At 39.6% G+C, this 22,467-nt stretch overlaps 1 protein-coding gene across 5 annotated transcripts in view; it reads left to right on the top strand.

Annotated features, from left to right (window-relative positions):
* nav3 (neuron navigator 3) overlaps positions 1-22,467 on the top strand; it is a 309,331-nt gene that overhangs the window by 136,194 nt on the left and 150,670 nt on the right. For 4 of the 5 annotated variants that reach the window (XM_079868450.1, XM_079868448.1, XM_079868449.1 and 1 more), the window contains exon 1: positions 19,676-20,355. The exons of the other annotated variant lie outside the window; for it this stretch is intronic. In XM_079868450.1, coding sequence (XP_079724576.1) covers positions 20,080-20,355 — 276 coding nt within the window. In that variant the 5' untranslated portion in view covers positions 19,676-20,079. Of the gene's footprint in view, positions 1-19,675; positions 20,356-22,467 lie in introns of those variants that run through there. 5 annotated transcript variants of the gene reach the window in all.

Here is a 22,467-nt window from a genome sequence, read left to right as displayed (position 1 = left end):
CTCGCGAGCGGGCTTAAACACTGTTCGAAATTGTAGGCCACCTTCCAAGGCCATAATCAGAGTGAAATCCGCACTCACAAGGGTCTCATTAAAAAGCACTTCATGAATGAATAGCTGCCGTGTGGCAGTGTGACTAGCTCTGACTCACTACTCCGTCAGAGCAAGTGGGATATTCCACATATTCTGAGGTTTCGATGGCATTCCTCTCTCTCTCTCTCTCTTCACTCCCTCCCTTTTCCTTTGATTTTAGTCCTTATTTTAACGTCCTGTGGCATTTTACAACTATATACTGCCAAAATATCCTAATTTGCCTGAGGCCTGGATATATATGTACTCGCATCAATCAAGTCGCCATAGTTCAGCTTAAAGATGTCTGCACTGGTTACTTGCAGCCAGGCATTTCCTGACTGTCGTATAGATAAATGAGCTTCATGATACAGTATTCTAGCAATACAGAATGAGGCATTTTGTTGACGGTATTCCAGTAATATGATAGGAAACACATTGATAAATGACAGACATTTATATTACCGTGTTGTAAGTTGATAGAGGAAAAGCAGCTGTAATGAAAGGAGTTACATGAATTTAATTGGAAATTATGAAATAGCATGGTTTCTTGAAATTTATTGGACGTCAGAGTTGGCTGCTCTTAGCATTTATTTTAAAGAGATGCAAACCATCATCTATTATTTAGGTAATTATATCGTTGTGGTGCCAATTGCTGCAAAGGAATCCTGCCAGCAATTGGGAAAATTCTATAAAAAATTATATGTATAACAGTTCTTCCTAACTGTAACAATACTTGTGGTAAATATAGAGTATTTCTTTCTTTATTCTATAAATATGTATATATATATATATATATATATATATATATATATATATATATATATATATATATATATATATATATATATATATATATATATATATATATATATATATATATATATATAATATTACTCTGACAAAATTTTTCCAGACAAAAGTAAATTTTATTTATTTACTTGCTTTTTTGGGCTTGAATGAAATGAGCAAAAGAGAGAGAGAGAGAGAAATTAATTCGTATGATACATTAGATTGAAATTTTGCTTGATCATTACACAGTAACAAAAGCAGTAACATTTTTCCACCAAATCAATAAATAAAGGCTTACACATAAATAAAAGTTGTCATAAATAAGCAGATTTACACCATTCTCTCTTCCTGTTCATAGTGTGACTCCTGTGGGACTGACACCTGTTATAGATATCAGCCAGTGCTGTCTCTGTCAACCTCTGTGTGTGAATATATGTTTATTTGGTTGTCTTTTGTCTGTACTAATGGGAATACGGAAAACAAGGCTTTGTTTCACACAAGAAAACGCTCCGGTTACGTTATACGAGAATGTGTTTGTAATTATTTTGGCAGCGTGAGACTCAAGTGTCATTGTTGAAGAATACTGTGGTTTTAATCCGTGTTATGACAGCTCTTTTTACCACAGAGTATTAGCAATAGAGCGCAAGTTTTAAAGAACAGAGCAACTAAGCCATTCGCTTTACCAGCTCATTCTGATACTAAGGAAAACCTCTGTGGATATTAAATGGCATCCATTATGAAGCTTACTTATACATAGGTGCTTTTTAGAACATGATCCCATTCATTAGCACTTCTGGAATGCGATTTTGTGTGTGTGTGTGTGTGTGTGTGTGTGTGTGTGTGTGTGTGTGTGTGTGTGTGTGTGTGTGTGTGTGTGTGTGTTTCTGTCAGACATGCATTTTTACAATTCTTTTTTTCTAGTCACTCTCAGACTTTTTTTCCTATCATCCTTTTTACCTGTTTACCATTACAACTGCTTTCCATCAAGTTTGTGAGCTCTCATCTGTGTTTGAAGATGCAAAAAACACACATAGCTTTCTTAATTGTTTACCCGCACATTAGGCAGGCTATCGACAGATCAGACTCTTTGCTTATGCTTTGTATCACAGCATGTGACGGTTTCCCCATTGGCATGTCTACTTAGCTTTTATAATCTCAAACGTACTGTCCTTAAACAAATGCTTTATGCAAAATGAAAATTGCCATCTTTTACTCACTCATATTGTTCCAAATTCATACAACTTATGTTCTGCCGTTAAGCACAAAAATAAAATTTGTATAATGTGAATACTTTCTTCCTCTTGACTGTCATATCTCATATTTTTAGGCTAAAAAAGCACCGCAAAAGTGTTTTATTTAATGCATGCATCTTAAGTCTTCTGAAGCCATGCAAAAGTTTTGTATGAAAGTGACTCAAATTTAAGTTGTTTTTCACTGAAAAATCTCAAATATGATTTGCATATAACCACTATTTAACATCAGTGACACCAAACTCCAATGGTTCTCAACTGTCACATGTCCAATTCCATGGTTTGGAATAACATGAAGGTACGTAAATGACAAAATGTTTATTTTTTGGATGAACAAGAATGCTTTTTAATGCTTGCTTGCAGAAGAACTTCGTTTTTAATCAGCCTCTCTATCCATTCTTACTATGCATTCAAAGGGACAGGCTTACACAATGCGGCTCTGAGCAAAGTTGTCCTCTGAGTTTTCTGCTATAGAAGTCTTCCCTTCAGATCTATAGCCCACACAGTCTCTGTTCATTTATATTGGATCAGCAGAGGTCTACAGGGGAAAGATCTTCTTCTTCTGTGAGCATGTCAGTGCCAGTTTTAGATATACTCTATAGTCCAACGCAGACAGTCTTGTTTTTAGTGGTGGACTGCAGTGTTTTACAAGCAGACATAATGCCTTGAAGTTCAGTGCCTGGAATAGTCACAGGCTTTCGTGTTTAGAACAGTTGTTATCTGTATTTCTGCAGATACCCAGCTGTGTTTGGAGCCCCAAAATGATTAGATTAGAGTTTGTCTGGATACTGCAGTCTGATTCATGCCATGGAAGGGATAGCAGTATCATTCAAGCAAATTAGCAGTGTATCCGTCACGCTTTGACTCGATAACGTACCTACTGTAACCTGAGGTTGGATTTTGGTTGCAATGGAACACAATCCTTATGTGTTGACATTGCTCTAATTTTGCCCAATGAATTTCACAAAACCTGTCAAAACCATGTCCAAAATCACTCAAAAATCAACAGGAAAGAAATAAAAGAACTTATATTAATTTTTTATTTTATTTTTTTTTATATATATATTCCCCAAAATATTTTTTTTTTGCAATTTGAAACCGAAACAAAAGATATTCTCTTAATTGAATGTACTATTTTATTTTGTAGTTAATATAAAGTTTTTTTTTTTTTTAAACCAGCATCATTTAACAGCAGTAATATATTTATTTAGCATAATGATTTTTACAATAATAAATGAGGTATAAATAATAGCAGTAGTCAGAATTGCACCTTCAACTTCACAATGTGTAATGTTAATGTTCTTAAAATACACTTTTTTTTTATTTCTTTTTTTGATATGACCCGGAGATGTTCTTGACAGGTTTCGTGAGATTACCTCACACACTGATCATCACGTCAGCCATGGGGACTACGAAATTTCTGCCACTAAAAGAGTTGCACCAGGATAACAGAGCCTTGGCTTAGCCCTGGAACCTCACGACCTCGGTCTGTTGTCCATGCCAGCTCACCACAACAGTTTGTCCATACGTCAGCCTTTAAGTGTACTCTGTTACCATAATTAGTAGGTGCAATCCCATTTGTGCAAACATTCAGTGGAGCATCTCGCTTGCATTTGCCAAAAGTGTTTCCCCCCTCTGCTATTAGCTGCCTGCCGAGTGTATTTCTCCATGCTCCCGTTCAGCGTCTCCAGTGGTATTACGCTGAGAGAAGCTCTTTCCCACTCATGAGGCCCGGCCAAGCCCGAGCTCCCCACTGACCTCATGTTTAAGTGGGTGTGCAGAGAATGTTGCTCTGGGTTAAAAGAAATAAAAAGAAGGAAAACTACAAACGACTGAGGAAAATCATTACGTGGATCTAATTATGGCTTCTGTCTCACCCTGCATTTACTGTTTTTGAGGTTTTCTGTAAGCCATATTTAGCTGATTTATACATTTATTCATGGCCTTTTTGTTGTTTGTGCATGTGTTAGTGTATTTGTGTTTTTCTGTCATTTGCACTTGGCTGTGTTGCAGCTTTTCTGTGGTGCATGAACATTATTCAGTGCATCAATGTATCAATGAATGTCTTTCTGTTTCTACATGAACATGCATTTATTTTATTTATTTGCAACATCTCATTCTTTTTCTGAATGAAACTTATAGTATGTTTTTATTTGATTTTTTCTGTTTATATATGTGTGCTGTGTATGGAGTGCTGAAAATGGTAAATCTGCAATCAAAGCATAACACTCGGGAGGATTTCTTTGAAATTAACATTCTGAGAGTAAAAAAAGAGAGAGATTTCTTGTGTATTTGTGGTAATTTCACAGCTCAGTGATCAGAGTATTTCCCAGAGAGCCTCCTGCCTTTTGAATCTGAGATCTTACTGGCTGTTGAAAATCAAAGTCAAGCACAGTCCCTCATGTGACTTGGTCCTAATTTAAGAACGTTTACCCTACAAGCTTTAGAGACACTGAAACACTATTATATGGATGCTCATATTTACCTATTGAGATTTCCATTGTAAAACCATTGCCATTAAGAGGATCTCCATTTGATGCCATAACAAGTTCCACTCTAGGTAGGGGTTGGACGACTACTGATTTCTCCTAGTCGGTTACTTATCAAAACAATACCCAAGTTACTCAACTACTTGTGGTTTATGTTGCTGTTTAAAAAATGACAAAATAACAGTTTGTGTCAACAAGTGTTTATCAGTTGACATCTCAATGTTTGCTACAATTACATCTCATAAATTAAGTGTAAAAACATTAAAACAATGGGTTTCATCATTTTGTATAGGCAAAATAACACATTGTGACACATTAAAACCTTAACATCCACATCTTCGACGTTGAGCATGTATTATTAATAAAAATAAATGGGTGTTATACAACATTAGCCTCCTCACATATTTAACTGATCTTCAGCAGTTAAAGCACTAATGGATCTGTACTCGCATCACTCATATCTTCACTCAACTGGTTCAAAATGTTTATAATAGAATAAGACAAATATCATGAAGTCAATTCGCTGTCATTATCATCCTGCCCCTAGTGTCAGCCTCAGATGTCATGCCCACTGACCGTTGGCTCAACGTCTGATGCATAAGGCACGTAAAATGGGAAACACTTTGGGAGTTTTGAAGTCGTCATCTGATTGGTTGAATTCTACAGGATTTCCGGGAGATGTTTGTGTCGCGTTCTTTAATGGTCTGCCTGGAAATGAAGCCATCTTGATGCCAAACCCCCTCATGGAAGAGGAAAGCTGATGTTTTTTCAACTGTGACAATTAGCGCTTATCAGGATAAACTTAAAGGTTGTATCAGTGATTTCAGTGATCCCAAACATAAATGATCACATTCATCTAATCTTTCCTAACGATCCACTATAGCTGCCCGTCCCATAAGCAGGTCATCAAAAAACCGCGTCTCTGTAGGCAGCCTAGGCTCTGAGATCTGCACACAAAAACAGTTGGTTTCACCACCACTCAAAACCAAAATAAATAGTGTTCCAACCAATCACTGACAGGGGTGGGTGTTGTGAGGTTTTGCGCTTGTGCATGGCTGCCTATGACGGCTACACGCGAAAACCTCACAACACCCACCCCTGTCGGCTGATACAACCTTTAAACACTGGATTTCAAAAGTATGTAAAGTTGCAGTAAACTTGCACAACGTTCTTAAATGAATAATTTATGAGATGCATACTGGTCTGTTATTGTAGGGACATAGACTTTTTATTTTCATGCTTCTAAACACGCGGCACAAAGAAAACTGTGATTGGTTGCTTTACATATCAGTCAGACGTCCTCTTGGGCAGTCCTTGGCCAATGAAAGCTGCGATGGAGTCCAGACCTTCTGAAGGTCTGGCTATGTGAAACTATCCTGCAACGTACTCTCTTTGGTTTTTGTCATGGCTTGCATGTTTACGTTAAGTAAAACAATCGCATCGTTATGGTTGCGTTATGCGCGCTCGAGAGATCAGATGGCTTCCAACAGCGCCAACTAGTGGTTGAAGTAGTTGACTACCCGACTACTTTATGCAGGCTCTATTTCTTGGGAGGCCTTTACTCAGCCACAAGCTTTAGTGAGGCCAGGCGCTATTGTTGACCAAAGGTGTTTAGTGGGGTTCAAGTCTAGGACCTTGCACTGGTAGGGGCACTGTTATTCTGGAACAGAAACTATACTTTATTTTACTAAAATTGTTTGGCTATATACTTGATTTTATGCACCTGTTAGACATCAGTGTTGCTGAAATAGCCAAACCCAGTAATTAGACATGGGTGTTCACATATTTTTTGGCCATGTAATGTATACAGTTGATGCATTTTTTAGTGTTTACTGTATATACTGCTTTATATCTTATGGTATATTAAGGTAAAATATCTGGGCTTGATGGATACAGCTATCTTTATATCAGTATTGCACCCTTGAGCAAGTTGCTGCTGGGACACTGCTACCTGTGATAATTTCCTAATCAAAAGATCCAACAGGAATGCTAATGGAATATCTGTCATAATATTTATTCCTGAAAGAGATCAATTAAGAATTGTATAATTGTATTTTCCCCAGGAAATCCAGTAGGATCTGTGGTGTAAAATGAAGAGAGAAGTCAGTGAGTGTGATGCCAAACCTTTGGGAGGCATTTATTACCAACAAATAGATTAGCGAACGTCAAAAAAATGGAATGAACTGTTCATGCGAAGGGATGCACTGTTTTTAAAATTCTGGCCAATACCAATTTGCCACTCTTTATTTTGACTGGCCAATTACCCATCAAAGGCAGATATCTTTGTGGAAATAATAAGTAAATGAACACCCTAAAAAGTATGAAAGACGCATTGATTTTTAGATCTCTAAATATTACATTTAGCAGTGTTATTAATCTCTATTCATGTGGATATGCCAAATAACAAAAAAAGGTGCACGATTCATTTGCTACAATAATTTAATTGGTCAGATGTCAAATGATACATTTTTATACACCTGTTTTTGACAGTCCTCTTGTTAATTCAGACCAGAGCACAGGTGTGTCATCACAATGTGATTTTAACAACTGTATGAATTCATTCTTGCAGCATCATTTGGTCAGAAGGTCCTGGTTTGGCTCAATTTTAGCTTGAACGGTAAGCTAGCTGTGTCTCTTTTTGTCTATTATGTTTTGTGTCTGCTAGCTTGATATGTGCCATGGCAGCATTTGTTTTGGTGGAAAATCATATCACAGCAGAGCAGAGTCATTATGCTTACAATCCAATGAAGGATTCGTAACATTTTGACAGAGCCTGTAAATACTTAACAGAATGCAGGTTTGCAGGCTTTTGTGAAGAATAATCAAGCATTTGGTTACCGTTTTTTTTTTATCAAGAACAAAGCATGACGTCTCTGTCTTTGAATAAACAGGTACAATAGCAAGGGACACAACTGATTGGCCCGGGTCGCTGAGTGGAGAATATTGCTGGAGCCACCGTATCAGTAAAGCCAAACATGTGAAGCGAGTTCTACCACATTCTTTCCAGATAAGTAAGAAAAGCCCAAAAGTGGGACTAATTACTTACCGGGCTTTTGTTGAGGCCAAGAAAATGAAACCAGGAACATTCTGGTTTGTCTTAAAACGACAGGAGGTTGATGAGCCGATGCAGGAAGAGAAAACCCTGAATCTGCGGGAACGCCGTGGCGTGTTTGCGAAATTATCTGACTCGATCAATCACTGTGCGTCTAGACCTGCAGACAGTCTAATTTTCCTCATTGGATGAAAGCACTTTACAAATTGCATGCTGGACCGAATATTCTGTGATGTTGAGATAATGCATTCATCGGCTCTTTTGAAGACACAGACAAAACTGATTGTTCTCCTCCAGCCAATCTTTTTTTGTATCAATCACCTCACATAGAGTTTCGAAGCGCATTAATGTAAACAAACAGCAGGAAAGCTCTGCATAATAAGAAAATGTAAGCTGTTGTGTGGAAAAACTGAACAGACTTACGAATGTGATGTCAAACCATTTGCATGATTCAATCTCCTTCAGAAAGCTTCTTTGAATATTGAAATATTCCTTTAACTGGGAGATTGTTTGGAATGATACAGTCCCACTGAGATGTGATTGTCCTCTAGGTTCCTCTACATTAAAAGAAGCTTTCAATGAAGCTATTCAAATAAGCTTCACATTTCTACTTTTAAATCCTACTTTTAAAATTTGGCACTTTCAGCCCTTATGTAAATGGCAACGTTCCCCTTCAGTTTTTCACTAGGGGCCGCGCTGCACACGTACACTCAGGATTAGACGGCCCTCATCCTCTCTCAGGCCTTTTATAGGTCTCTCCCCACGCGCCAGTGCCCACCCATAAATTATGAAGTGTTGGGTCATTCATAAGGCAGACATGGCACAGATTAGCACTGCTGTTTATGCTCTGGCAATGCCATGCCCTGTTCCCCGCTCAGGCCCTTAATTGGGCACCACGCGCTCTGGCTTCCTGCCGGTTCCAGCTTCCCATTTGGTTTTCGTCAGCAGCCCATAATGAAGAGAAATGAAGTGAGTGCTTTCACCTCTCAGCACCACACTACTTAGCCACATGGTCCCTGAACTTTAGCTCAGAGTCTCTCAGGCCACAGCTTGGCCATGGCAAATCCATCTTAGAAACTGTTACAGGGCCCCTGTAACAACAGCAACATGGTGGCCACGTTCTCAAAATTGGGTGCAATTGGAAATATTGCTTCTAATGGCTTTATCTGTTTGACACGTTCAAGCAGATTTTGATTAATTACCTTTGGACCCCTTAATCCAAAACACTGTGTTGTTATTGCCTTTTGGAGGCAAGTCAAGGTCTGATAAGATTGTCACAACAGTTTACATCCTGTTAATCTCGCCCGTGAGTTTGGGGTAGCCCAGGCAAAAGAGTTTGTTCAAGTGAACAAGTACATGTGTAAGGGGAGAATGGGAGTGGGAACTCAAGACAATCTGAATATGTTGACGGAGGTGGGATTGTCGTGCCAAACCTAACACATCGCTGGACGCTGTTCCAGAGGCCGGACCTGCTTCCTGGCCAAACACAATACATCCAGTATTAGAAAACACAGCATCTCATGTAATCATGTCCTGGAGGCTACACGGTTCCAAGAGTTAAGCAAACAGGCTCTGAAATTCTCTGCTTAAACTATTAGATTCATGACATTTGGCAAGCAGAAGCCAGATGTTATTGGCTATGAGATTAGTAGATTGTAGACCTGGATATTGATTATTATATTTACATATTTCTGTGATAGCAAAGGACCACTTTGTATCCCAACAGTCATTCAGAACTGAGGTGAAAATGGCCTTGCCAACAGTGTTATTGTTAAATTAAAATAAAGATGAAATAAAATGGGATATGAATATTTACCTAGTTCTGGAATGAAACTCTAGATGGGGCAAGGCTGATAAGTCTTTGACTCATTTGGTAGCGATCACTACCCTGGTAATCCAGAATTCTCGCGAGAGCACAAGTTGAATTTGCTCTGCGAGTTACTCTGGTGTCGAGTAATGATGCTCATTAAATATGCCCCTCTATCTGAGCTGCACCAATCACATCGGGTTATCTGATATAGGCGGGCCAGAGGCGAGCTAAACAGATGACGACAGCGATGTGACATCGAAGTCATTAGTAAACATTGCAAGATGCCTATGGATGAATACCAGTTGTTTGAAACAGCTTTGGCCGCTACAATGAACGAGTTAGACTTGGCTTTTTATCTAAAACAGTAACAGAAGACGCCGCTCGAATCCTTCCTTTGCAAGAAGGAAGTTTTTGCTGTGTTGCCGACTGGATATGGTAAGAGTATAATCTACCAGTTAGCTCCGCTGGTAGCTAAGCATATGGGGTTTATTGTTGTGATTGGTCGTAATGTTATCCAATTGCGTGCAGTGAGATTTTCAAATGCTTGGTTGGTGCCACCCCTCGAGCTGGGCGATTTTCATTAGTCGACGCCAGACCATTAATCTTTCAGATTTAGGTCTGGATTTCCAGGCTAAGCGATCACATCATTATCTACATGGCACAGCTGATTGCATCAGCGTCCAATGAACTGCGGCTCAACATTCAAACAAATACTGGGGTGTTTCTGGTAGCAGTATACAGTGCGCTTCCAAAAATCCTCCACCTTCCCCAGCTCCACCTGTATAGATCTGCTACAGGGGTTAAATCATGTACGTTACATGTGCAGCAGCAGTAGCATGTCTTACATGCTCACAGCAGCATATCTGTAATGTATTGGCAGTAGCAAATCTCTGTACTTGCTCTGCAGCAGCAGCAGCATAGACCAAATACATTAACATTGCCATATCCATTACCATGTCAATCTAGATTACCATACCAATCTTTTGAGTTGTCATGACAGAATTAGTGAAAACAGCTTAAATTAAAAAAAAAAACTTAATGACAATAAGAAATGTTTAGTTGACAACTAACTGAAATAAATGTTTAAGTTGAAGTGCTAAAGTAAAAAAAAAAAAAAAAAGCAATATAGAAATATAGAAAAAAATAATATAAAGCACTTGGCAAAATTCCTCAAGCTTAAATTAATTTTAAAATGAAAACTGATAATCTAAAAATAAAAGCTAATTCAAAAATACTGTAATAATATATAAATAATACAAACAATTTTGTTTGACAAGGTCACAAAAAGGATTAAAAACTGGCAATTAAAAAATGTATGTACAGCAAGTACAATTAAAATGAATTGAAAATGTATGTAACTAATGTTTAGCTGGAATAGAAAAGATTTTGAACGTGGCTTCACAAAGCCTTGAAGTTTTGAAAAAAAGTTTAAAAGGTTTGCCTCACATGTAGAATTCCCAGAATGCACCTGTGTGCACCCGTCTTTTTCTTTTTAACTCTTTAGCATGGCCAATACAATTTAGATTCACACTCATAACTGAAAGAGGGCCAGTTCTTCCATTCTGAATTTTGCCCAACCATGTTATGTAGCGTGTGTTTTTGGCCTAACTTTCTTTGTAATGTCAAGCATAAGCTAAGTCACGCTAAAATGTCTTTCCAAAGAAGTTCCCTAATCTTTGTGAATCTGATGTTTGAATATCTTTAGTGGAGAAGATTTCTTCAAAGCAGTGAACTGTGTGCGTGGGTGATTAGTAATAGAGCATAATGCATCTGATGTAAATACAGTATTTCGTAGCTAATGAGTCAGAATCCATTAGAGGGGCCTTTCTTCTTGCATCGCGGCCACTCGGGCATTTTAAGTTTTTAGAGGAAGGCGCGGATTGAGACTCTCATAGCTGATGATAACAGAGCAGAGGCCCTTCGTAAACACACTGCTGTAGATGAAAGAGCCGTGCTCTTCACTCAAGCACACGCAAGGCTCTGATCTGTGTAAGTTGTGTGGGCAAAGCCCCATTAAGCTTTTAGCATGCTAACATACATAGGCCAAAGCGATGACTCCAAAACCTCTATCCCCCATTTAACAACACCTATCTGTTAATGAGGGACAGAGTGAAGAGGGATCATTTACTCTGCAGTTAAATGTCAGCGCTTCCATCCCATATAGGGGTATTTACACGGATTATACACAGCCATGCTCATGTTGCATGCAATTGTCTTCTGATGCTGCCAACCTGAGACTGTTTGTATCACAGCTTTTGGGGGTGATTATTGTATGATGATCCTGTTGCGCTGCAGGTAAACAGCTTCCCGAACTCGTTGAAGACAAACAGGAAGCTGCGTGATATGTTTGTCAAATGGGAAAAACTCTTTTTCCCATTTCCCTCTTAGGAGGGGTGCTAATTCTGACCACAAACTGCCTATATTTAGACAGAAAAATGGCCGACTGATTGACATGAATTAAGGATGCACAAGCACTGAAATTATGATACTGATAAGCCGATAATTATTTTTATGTTGTAGACAATTATAACCAATAAATTGCCGCTATTATACATCTATACTTGGTTTTTTTTTTCTTGTTTTTTTTTTTAAGGTAAAAAACAAAAAGGTTTTTTTTTTTTTTTTTTTTTTTTTTTAAAGGGCTCTAGTACACACTGAAAACAAAAGTAAATAGTTGCTTGAGCATAAAATGGACATTCAAACATAATTATCACAACATATACTAATTAGAATTTGACATTTAAATAAATCATTAAAATAGGGGATTGGCCCCTGATTGGCCAAAGTAAATATATTTTAAAAATATTATAAATTTTTTTATACAATTATTGAAATATGTAAAATCAATTAAATGAAAGTTAATACTATTTAATATAATATTCATTTTACGTTAAGGATGCACAGTACATTGGTAACCACAGATTCCTTTTTCTGGGGCTAGTATTCTGAAATTGGATATAAACAGAGTATACGAGTGTGATGAAGTATATTTCAAGATTTGATGATAGTTATGATAGTTAGCTAGTAGTCTAGTTTTCAAACCTTAAGCCATGCTGTTCACCAGCAAGATTTCAGCTGCTACAGATGGTCGACCAGCATGTACATTACGGTTAAACTTGATGGTTAAGTTAGTTAAGAAGCCTGTCAGAAACACCAGCATCAAACGCACATCACACGGTTCATAAATGTCTGTGGGTGTGCCGTCTGAGACCTGAAGCGGTCAGTGTGTGCAGACTGGGCTCAGAAACCGCAAACTCATCAAGACGAAGCCTCCAGACGAGCCAAACACCCCAGCGTAGAGCAGTGAGTGTTTGTAATGTAATGAGCTGGAAGAGAGTTAGCACACACCACATGGGAGGCCTCCAGTAATGACCTAGTGTCTCCACATCTGGAGCTGCTGAGCTGAGGCCTGCGCAAGGAACTGATAGTAGAGTACCACAGGAGCGCAGGCTTGTATTCTGAGCCTTTAATCAGAATCTCTCTCTCTAGGAGCACTGCTTCAGTGTTATGAGCGATCTGTAATGAGCAGGAGATGCAGCCACAGGTGACAGCACTGTATGTTTATCGCATGGAGAAACTGTGGGACTAGGTGCTATTTACAAGGCGCACATGCTGATATCCACAGCAAACACTATAATGAAGCTAGGGAGAGGAGGGCCATTCTAGTATTAAAGAATGTTTAAAATAAGAACAGATGCAACAGACATGTTTACATAGGGATAGATTGTGCCGTAAACACAACTTGGAGGGATCAACATTTTATAGAGATGTCATGTATCAGGGGCCACTTGTTTTTTGTAGCTTTCCCCCCCTTACAGCTCATTAATAAAGTTGAACTTTTACATGATTTTTTTTTTTTAATTACATTTTTTTTCGCAACTTTAACTAAGATATGTATGTAAATGACATCTTGTTCTGAATCCTAGATTGGCGTTGTGGTCTGAAACGAACTTTGAGATATTTTGAGAGTATATCACACTCTCTTTTCTTTTTAATATTACAAGTGTTTGTGTTTTTTTAATTTATTATGTACTGATATCTTCTTATTGATTTTTATTTTATTTTGTTAATTTATTTATTTTTTTGTTACATATGTGATTATTTGGCCATTATTCTTTTTTTTTTTCTTTTTTTTTTTTGTGATATCCGCTGTTTTAAAAAAGAAATATAAAATATACGTAATGACTCAGTGCTGAAAGATCTCACCTTTTTTATTACTATATGAGGTTAGGTTTAGCTGCTTTTTGTCTGCCACCCATCCTTGGCTTTGGTGAATGCTTTTACCCTGTAAGGCATTGGATGGCCGTGACTCCATGCTGTTTGTTAAAGGCAACTAGTGCCAGGATAAGCCACCTTGGAATGCAGGCTGGTGTGTTAGTGTTGATGTGAAAAGACTACTCGCTGATGAGCCAGCTGTGTGTGTGGATGTAATCTGTTAGGGTTTGATATTGAGCCTCAAAGAAGCAATGCAGGAACCTGGTCTGGTCAGGTCTCTCTGAATGGTCGTGTATTTGTATAGTTCAGTTATGTATATAGCTTTGATTAGACCTGCCAAGCTTAATGCAAGTAATGTTTATTTCTAATAAAAAAGAAGAAGTTGAAGCTGCTGTGTGAATATTGGTTATGATTATGAAGCTTAAAAATTGTAATTGTGTGTGTGTGTGTGTGTTTGTGGCCTGGTAAACCCTGCATTATAGGGACAAAATGTCCCCACAAAGTTGCAATGTCAAAAATCCTTCTCCTTGTGGGGACAATTTTTGGTCCCCATAAGGAAAACAGCTTATAAGTCTTATACTGTACTGTACGGGTCGTACTCAATTTGTACAGTTGTAGCAGTTTTGTTCAAAGCCTTCGTATGTCAATACAGGTGTCCCGCAGGGCTCGGTATTGGGTCCTCTTTTATTTATTATTTATCTTTTACCCCTACTCTGCTGCTCGAATCATCTGCAGAACTCCCCTAGCTGAACACATTACTCCCATATTACTAAACTTGCACTGGCTCCCGGTTAAATATCGTACTAATTTTAAAATTCTTCTTCTTACTTACAAGGCACTCAACAATCTTGCTCCTTCATACTTATCTGACCTTCTTCATATTTACACTCCTTCTCGGATTTTAAGATCATCTTCTTCACTCACATTTGTTCTCCCTCGAACTCGCACTACTTCCATGGGGTCCTGGGCCTTTAGTCATGCAGCTCCTTATTTATGGAACCTGTTGCCACAGGATATGCGAAACAGTGGTCTTTGTGTTTTTAAATCTCGCCTTAAGACCCATCTTTTTCGGCGGGCTTTTATGTGATTACTTTTACATTTTAGTACTGGTATCCAGGCTGTAATGAATATTTGTTTATTGTTTTATTGTGTTTGTAAGGTGTCCTTGAGTGTCATGTAAGGTGCCTATAAATAAAATGTAAAATAAAATAATAATAATAATAAAGTCATACTAAGTGATCTTTTGAAAATGTAAAAATGCAGAAAGTTTTGTGTGATGTGTAGGTTTAGGGGTAGGGTGGGTGTAATGGGATAGAATATATAGTTTGTACAGTATAAAAATCAATATGTTTATGGAAAGTCCCCATAAAACATGAAAACACAACGTGTGTGTGTGTGTGTGTGTGTGTGTGTGTGTGTGTGTGTGTGTGTGTGTGTGTGTGTGTGTGTGTGTGTGTGTGTGTGTGTGTGTGTGTATGTGTGTGTGTGTGTGTGTGTGTGTGAGAATCTAATTTCCACAATGTCTGGCGTGCACATTTTTGGACCCAGTAGTTCCTCAGTCAGTTTTGCAGTGGACTGGACCTTAACAGTTTGTCTGTGTTTGTTATTCTAACCTTGGCTACATAACTGCTGACTCCTGGGCAGCTGAGTGTTCATTGATCTACTATTGTGCTTGTCTATGTTAGTATTATTCTGCTGGGATATTTAGTTGGGACTGAGCCCAGTGTTGTGGTGGCCTCTTCCTCTGGTTCGGGCTGATGGCTGACCTCCCTTTCATGTTATTTTTAGGCCACAATAGGCACAGTTATACTTACTGTACATCCCTGCCTCTTGCTTATTGTTCTGGTTGGTAAGTGTGCATTGATTCCCTGCTTGAGTTCAATCAAAACCAGCTGCAAAATGTTTCAAAAGAGACCAAATCTTGCACCAAAAATAAAGAAAGAGATGGAGTGAGCAAGACATGAGGGAAGACCATAGTTAATATCTAAAAATATTGTACAGAAAATAGCTTTTTTTATGGCAGTTTTGTGTCAGGAATGAGTGTTGCGCAAGTGCAGTATACTCAGAGCATGACTTTCCCCCCCTTATATTACCTTATATAGTCTTATGTTCAATCATTAAAAAAAAATAAAAAAAATAACAATAATATATATATATGCAATTTATACCTACAATGACCTGAAACCACCTCATCTATGATGATCATGTTTTCAGTTTTCGGATTCAAATTCAATTTGCCATTTAATGTTAAAAAAAAGAAAAATCAGGCTGATACAATTTTTTTTAAATCAAAATGAAGGGGGAAGAACACCTTCTTAAAAGAATGACATTTTTGGAATGATTGCGCCAAAGTAGTTTGGTACCATCTTTTATAATTTTTTCTTAGGAATGTTTTGATGCGTATACTCATACATACAAGTAAAATGTTTGTCTTGATTTTATTTTCTCTTTAAAATTTGCAAATAAAATAGAATAAAACGAAATATACATTTTAAGTTTTGTTGAAGAAAGTATAAAAGTGTTTCAAAACTACATGAAACCAACATAAACTTGCCACATGTTTTAAACTTTTTTTTTTTATAATAGACCATTTTAGATGTCATTGACACTTGTGCCTGATTATTTAGTAAGTTATGAGGTTTAATTGTTATTGAAGTTGACCACTAAGTAGGAAAGTGGCAGCACTGTTTTTGGGGGAAAGTAGAAGATTTCCTGCTGGGATTAGGATGCGGCTTTAATTCAATGTAGTGTTGTTTCCACCCACTCTTTTTTTGGGATGTGGCCAAGCCACCCGCTCCAAACATGTTCTCCGGGCAGCTGGAATTTCTTTGACGTTTTTGCTAAATGTGTGTTTATAAGTTTGGCTGTTTGAAAAGGGATAGTTCACATTCCATTTGTTCCGACCCCTTTGAATCCGAAATGGAGCACAATTGCTCCCACTAAAATGAATTGTTTCAATCTGTTTCACTACTCGTCTCCATCACGGTGGCCTCAAGGGCTCAAGACTTCAATATGAAAAAGAAACGGTGACTAATCGAATGGAAGTTCTTCCATCACCTCCAACCCTGCCATGTCCTGATAATCTCTGATTCACTCCAGACTAGAAGTCTTTGCAAGGATTAGCATGGTAGGAGAACCTTGGAAAGCACTCTTCTGTTGCTAATGATGAAAAATGAATACCATCATAGTGCCACATAAAGCTTATCTCTCAAGCCTGTAGCCCATCAGGCAGAGAATGAGAGCCCATGGAGGGCGTCAAAGGTTGACTGGGGAGTAGGAATCCATGACTCCAGCACCCTGTGTGTGTGTGTGTGTGTGTTTTCTTTTCCATGCCATCCTATTTGCAGAGCTGAGATAAGCATGTGCTTGTGGTGGGGACCAGGTGCGTGACTATCTGTCTCTCAAGGGATTTGTATTGACAGGGGAGGGTCCAGAGGGGATGTAAGAGGGTCAGCCCATCTCTCGTTCTCTTTTTCAGTCTTTCATTCTGCCCATCTCTCCCCCCTGCCACTCTCTGACGTCAGGTTCCATGCATGGATGTTCCATATAATCAGGAACCACTGCTTTGGTTCTGCCTGGTATTCCTTTTTCTGTAACCGGTGGGATTTGTTTTTGGAGAAACACAACATTTAGATTCATGGATGAATGGTGGTGACTAGGAGCTCATCAGCTAGAAATGTCCCAATGCACGCTTTGGTTCATTAATGCTGAACCCTTGCTTTTATCAGTCAGAGAGAAAAGAGAGTATCTCAACAAACATACATACATCGGTAGCAGCAGATTTCCTTCCAGGCTCTTTCGTGGAAAGCAGCAAGTTGACTTAATCACATGTTATAATGTTTGGCCTGGAGGATTGAGTCTTGAGATGCAGAGTTCCTATTTCCTCTCTTGGGCTGTGGCTTTTGGGTCTTCCATAATTCTCCCCCAACCCAAATTTCTTGAGGTTTCTCCCTCAGCCCACTCTTTTCCCCAGTTCTGTTGGAATGCCCTTTTTCCCTGCCACAAGATACTCCACTGTGGCTTTGGAGGCCACCTAGAATGGAGCAACTCTGCTGAGCCCACATTCAGAAATAAAGATTGAGGCTGTAAATGTAGCTCTTATCAGGGCTCTTTGCCTCTATCTATTGAGTATTGCCCGATCTTAAAAGACACATTGTTTGTTGTTGGAATTATGGCACTTCTGAGGTACAGGCCACAGTTGTCAACTGTGCCTCGCTAGACAAGCCTGAGGAAGTGAACTCTATCATTACCATCATCACCCTGCGGCATCAACAACAATATTGCTGTCATTCCCATCAACATCCTCATCATGTTTTATGATCTTTGTCCCCGCTTAACCAGCCCGCTAAGAGTATGGGCCCTCATGTGGAGAAAAGCGGTCAGATGGCTAAACAGCACACTAGCCATGACCCACCAAGCTCCGATGGAACTGAACCCGGAGGTTGCTCTGCTCCTGTTGACTTTGGCTTTTCTAAGGCAGTTAGCGGCAAACTTTCAGCTCCGATTTATCGCAGTGCATTCCAAAAACAGGTAACTGGAAGCCCATCATTCAGCAGTGCTTCACCAGAGCAGCTTGATGAACTCTGCGAAATGAAATTCGGGCTTCACTGCTCAAGTAGGAACACACGTGGAAATGTTTTTTTGAATCTGACCTTCTGCCTGGAGCGTTCAGTTACATGTGATCCACTGAGCACCTGGAATCCTGGAGAGGAAATCAGAGCAGTTTCTTTCAATATATAATTGTATATAATTTTCTTACATTGAAGGTATAGTTATCATTCATTGCTTTGCAGTATTGGTGGATTGCATAGTAAAGTATGTTGTTAATGAAGGAGGAACATGGAAAAAAAGGTGTTCACCATCTCATTAAATGCACTTGATTCTAAATATACCAAACAGACAAGAATATAGGCTTAGTTGTGTGAGCATTGAGTCAATCCCATGAGGTATTAAATAAACTGTAGGTGCTCAGGATAGGCTTAGGAACTGGACGTTGCTGTGTTAAAGTGTTCCGATGTGGTGGAAATCCTTGCTGTTCCTCCACACATCCCTGCTTTTAAACTGAACCAGATGGGCTCTTTCCATATAAAACTTTCACTCTCTTTTAAGTCTCACACCAGGCTAACGGCTGTTAAAAACCATGGTACATGTCATATTTTGCCCATTTAATAAAGTCTTTAATACATCAAGGGCTGCTCAGTTTCACACCACAGTTGAAAATTCATGTATACAGGCACTTTGCCAGGTACAAAACGACAGATTGTTTAGTGATCATGGGCAATGATTCGTTGTCCTCTGTTAGTGGGAAATGAATCGTATCTCCTGGGCTAAACACAAGAAAATTCCCTGATTATTTGTTTGACATGAATTAGCAGGGAGGAAAGTCAGTGCTGTCAGCATTGCTGTCATGTTCTTCTCTCCACCAGTTCCTAAATGCTACGCAAAAAGTCTAACACGCAGTCCACTGTCTCCAAGCCTTCCTGTCTTTCTGACCCTTTACCAACTATTTCTATAAACTGGGTGGGGATAATAGATGAGATGAGAGTGAAAGTAAAGTTGACAGCACAAAAAAGAAAGAAGGAGAGAGACAGTGAATTGGAGTTTGGCAGCTAAATCCAGGGAACTAGACAAACAACTTAAGTGTGGATTGTTTCCGGGATAAAAGAGAGTAGACCTTTTCTAACATCTGTTTGTGTTGGCTGTCATATATATACAGACTTACTCCACTCCAAACAACCCCAAATGTTTCCACTGTCTTTCGAGTGTTCTTTTTGCACTCATTCTTTCATCACAGCATTCAGTTGTTCCAGCTGCAGCCAGTGTGAGGTGTCTATGTCCACCGATCTGAGCTGGGTTACGGAGAGACTGTTTTGACAGTTGCAGTCGGAGTGTGACGCGCTGCTGTGGAATGTTCTTCAAATGACAGAGGAGGAACCAGAGAGTTAGATCAGTCGGTGTGTGCATGCGTGTATGTAAGAGAGATACACAGTTAGATCTGGGTAATCAGGCAGTGAGAAGAGCAGAGTGGTGGTTACCTTCCCGGGAAGTTCACGCCCCCGAGAGCTGTTTGGTTTTGTAGTGGCGCTTTGTCAGTAAGGGAAGAGGAGGAGTGGAAGAGAGAGAGGAGGAGGGGAGAATGTGTAGTGGAGGAGCCTTCTCAGTTACTGAGAGCAGCACACGCTGTCGGCAACAGAATGAGCGTGTCCACGCTCTCACCCGCTAGCAGCACTCTTTAAGAGACCATACACCCCCCTCCCACCTCTTATAGCCCCTGCCAGACATCAAGAGCAGACACAGGGCTCTTGTCTCTCTCTCTCTCTCCCTTGTGTGAGAAAACCACGAGAGACAACTCCTCCACTTTTTCCCCCTCCTTATTTCTCTGTTCGACTTGCACTCTGAGGGACTATGCCAGTAGTTGGCGTTGCATCGAAACTCCGGCAGCCAGCTGTGGGGTCCAAACCCATCCACACTGCACTGCCCATCCTGAACCCAGGGAGAAGCAGCATGGCACATGGATTGGCACCCAGGAGCTCGGAGCTCAGGGTCACAGAATCTTCTATGCTCTCCTGTCAGCTGTCATTCAAGACGGAGATCCATGATAGGAGGTCAACCTTGGTCCCAGCTCCAGCCGCAACTTTGGCACGTAGCAGCAGACAGGCAGAAGAGAGCAAGATATGCAAGGTCAGTGAGACAGATGATGATATGTAATCCAGGCATTCATCCGTGTGTACCATGTTTAGGTTGGTCTTTAGACCAGGTACTGGTTCACTCTACAGGTGACTCGCATGTTGCTCTAGGAGAAAGCTGGTTACAGTTCTTGTTTGATTGATGTGGAATTATAATTCAATGCGTGTTTGGAAATAGATCAGCCAGATGCCTGGCAGACTATTGCATAATTTTAGCAGGTGCCATAGATCTGTCATGTCTGGACATTTTTATTCTACATGCTGGAAATTATGCATTAAGAAATTGAATTAATTATATGGTTTGTTTATTTTATATATTAAAATGAATAGTTCACCCAGAAATGAAAAAGTCAGACAACTTTGGAATGATATGAGGGTAAAGAAATGATGACAAAATTTTTATTTTGGCTGAACTATCCCTTTAATATCTGAAGGAAAACTCACACTTTGCTGAATCATGCGCACTGTTTGAGCATGGATGTTTGTTTATCATTACAAACCATGTCTCTCATGTTGCTAATACTTCCAGTTTACAAACGAGCTGTTGTAGTTTTGCTGAGGCTATTAAGATCTCTATCTGTGAAATGAAGCATGGGGGCAGTTTTAGGGGGGTGTTTTGCGGGGGAGACTCGGCCACCTGAGGAAACTCTTGTGTGAAACAGAGCGGGGCAGCACACTAACTCCCTATCCCCCACGTGTGGTGCTCCATTACAGATATATGGCTGGTGTTTTCCCCTTGCTCTTTTCTCAGGCTTCACGATATTAAAAAGGCAAAGATCAAATTGCTAGCGAATGATAGACATGTATGGATTCCCATGAACTCTTACCCATTCAAAAGAAAAGCATGCCAATATTTCTGAAAGCAATTTTCATACATTTGGCTGGAAACCGAAGCAGAGACAGAAGGAAGGCGGGGCACTCTGAAGGATGTGAGAGTCTTTCAAAATCCCCGCCAAGCAGATTCATTTGAGGTTTTGCTAGTCCCGCCTGTCACAATTGAAAAAAATAAACTTTAGGTAAAAAAAATAAGACTTTCCTGTTTAGTAAGCTCATCTTGACCATTGTCTCACTTGTGACTTCCTTAGATTTACCTCCTCCCTATTAAGATCTGAAAAGTCTGTGTTTTCTTGTAACTTGAAGGAAGTGCGTGCTAACTTCAAAGCAGGGTCGTGGTTGACTGCTCAGGGTTTCTGGTGCAGCGGTTGTGAGCATGTTTGGGGTTGCTGGAGGGCAGTGGGGCCAAGAAAGAGGGGAAGTGTGTTTTATTATTAACTCCGTGCTCCATGACAAACTCAAGTGTCATGCCCTTTAGTGCGAGAAAAAAAAAATCACCAGCCTTGTCTCTTCACTTTAGTTTGCTGTTAAAAATGCAGCAGGATGTTAAGACTAATCATAAAACTCAACTGAGCAAGCACTATTTTACAATATTATTAAGAAATGTCATGTAATGTAATGTGACTGACTTTTTAATACCTTCCTATCTCCTTAACTAAAGAAATGTCCCACCTGTCCCTTCCTGACTGGTCACAAGGGAACAATTAGTACTAATGTGGGCTTGTCCACTCAGGTCTTGCAGCTCTCTTTGAATGGGCTGAAGAGCCTGAGGCAGTACTTGCTTTCTCCTGACAGTCTAGTTTTGGTGGGGCTAGTGAAGATGTCTAAGATCATAATGTAGTGGCATGTCAGTGCATTCAGCACAGGTGGATTGGTTTATACCCACATGCCTGTTTGGACTTGTTTGTAGTCGTTCCCACAGAGGGCAGCACATTCACCTTGTTTGGTGTTGAGGCAGTCTCTATGCGGCTGCAGATTGATTTGAATCATGTGTCGGGACAGCAAACTCATGTCAAACTTTGCATTTAAGGACATCAGTCTACCACGCAGCTGGCGGTGTTGTGATCTGCTTGTGCTATTTATCAAGTTTCCAAACAAACAGGAGCTCCACAGAGCAAGATTTAAAGTAAACCCATGGAACAACTTAACGGTTAATGTGAGAACAGATGGCGAGCGTGCTGTAGAAGCTCTTTTGGACACCTTAAGAGCAGTCATCCAAGGGAGCCTGCGTAGTTTACAGTATGCAAGGGCCTTATCTCATGACAGTGTTAGA

Source organism: Squalius cephalus, assembly GCF_949319135.1.
Source record: "Squalius cephalus genome assembly, chromosome: 4".
Classification (NCBI taxonomy): Eukaryota; Metazoa; Chordata; class Actinopteri; order Cypriniformes; family Leuciscidae; genus Squalius; species Squalius cephalus.
The sequence above is the reverse complement of the archived record's forward strand: the minus strand, read 5'-3'. Positions and strand labels throughout refer to the sequence as shown.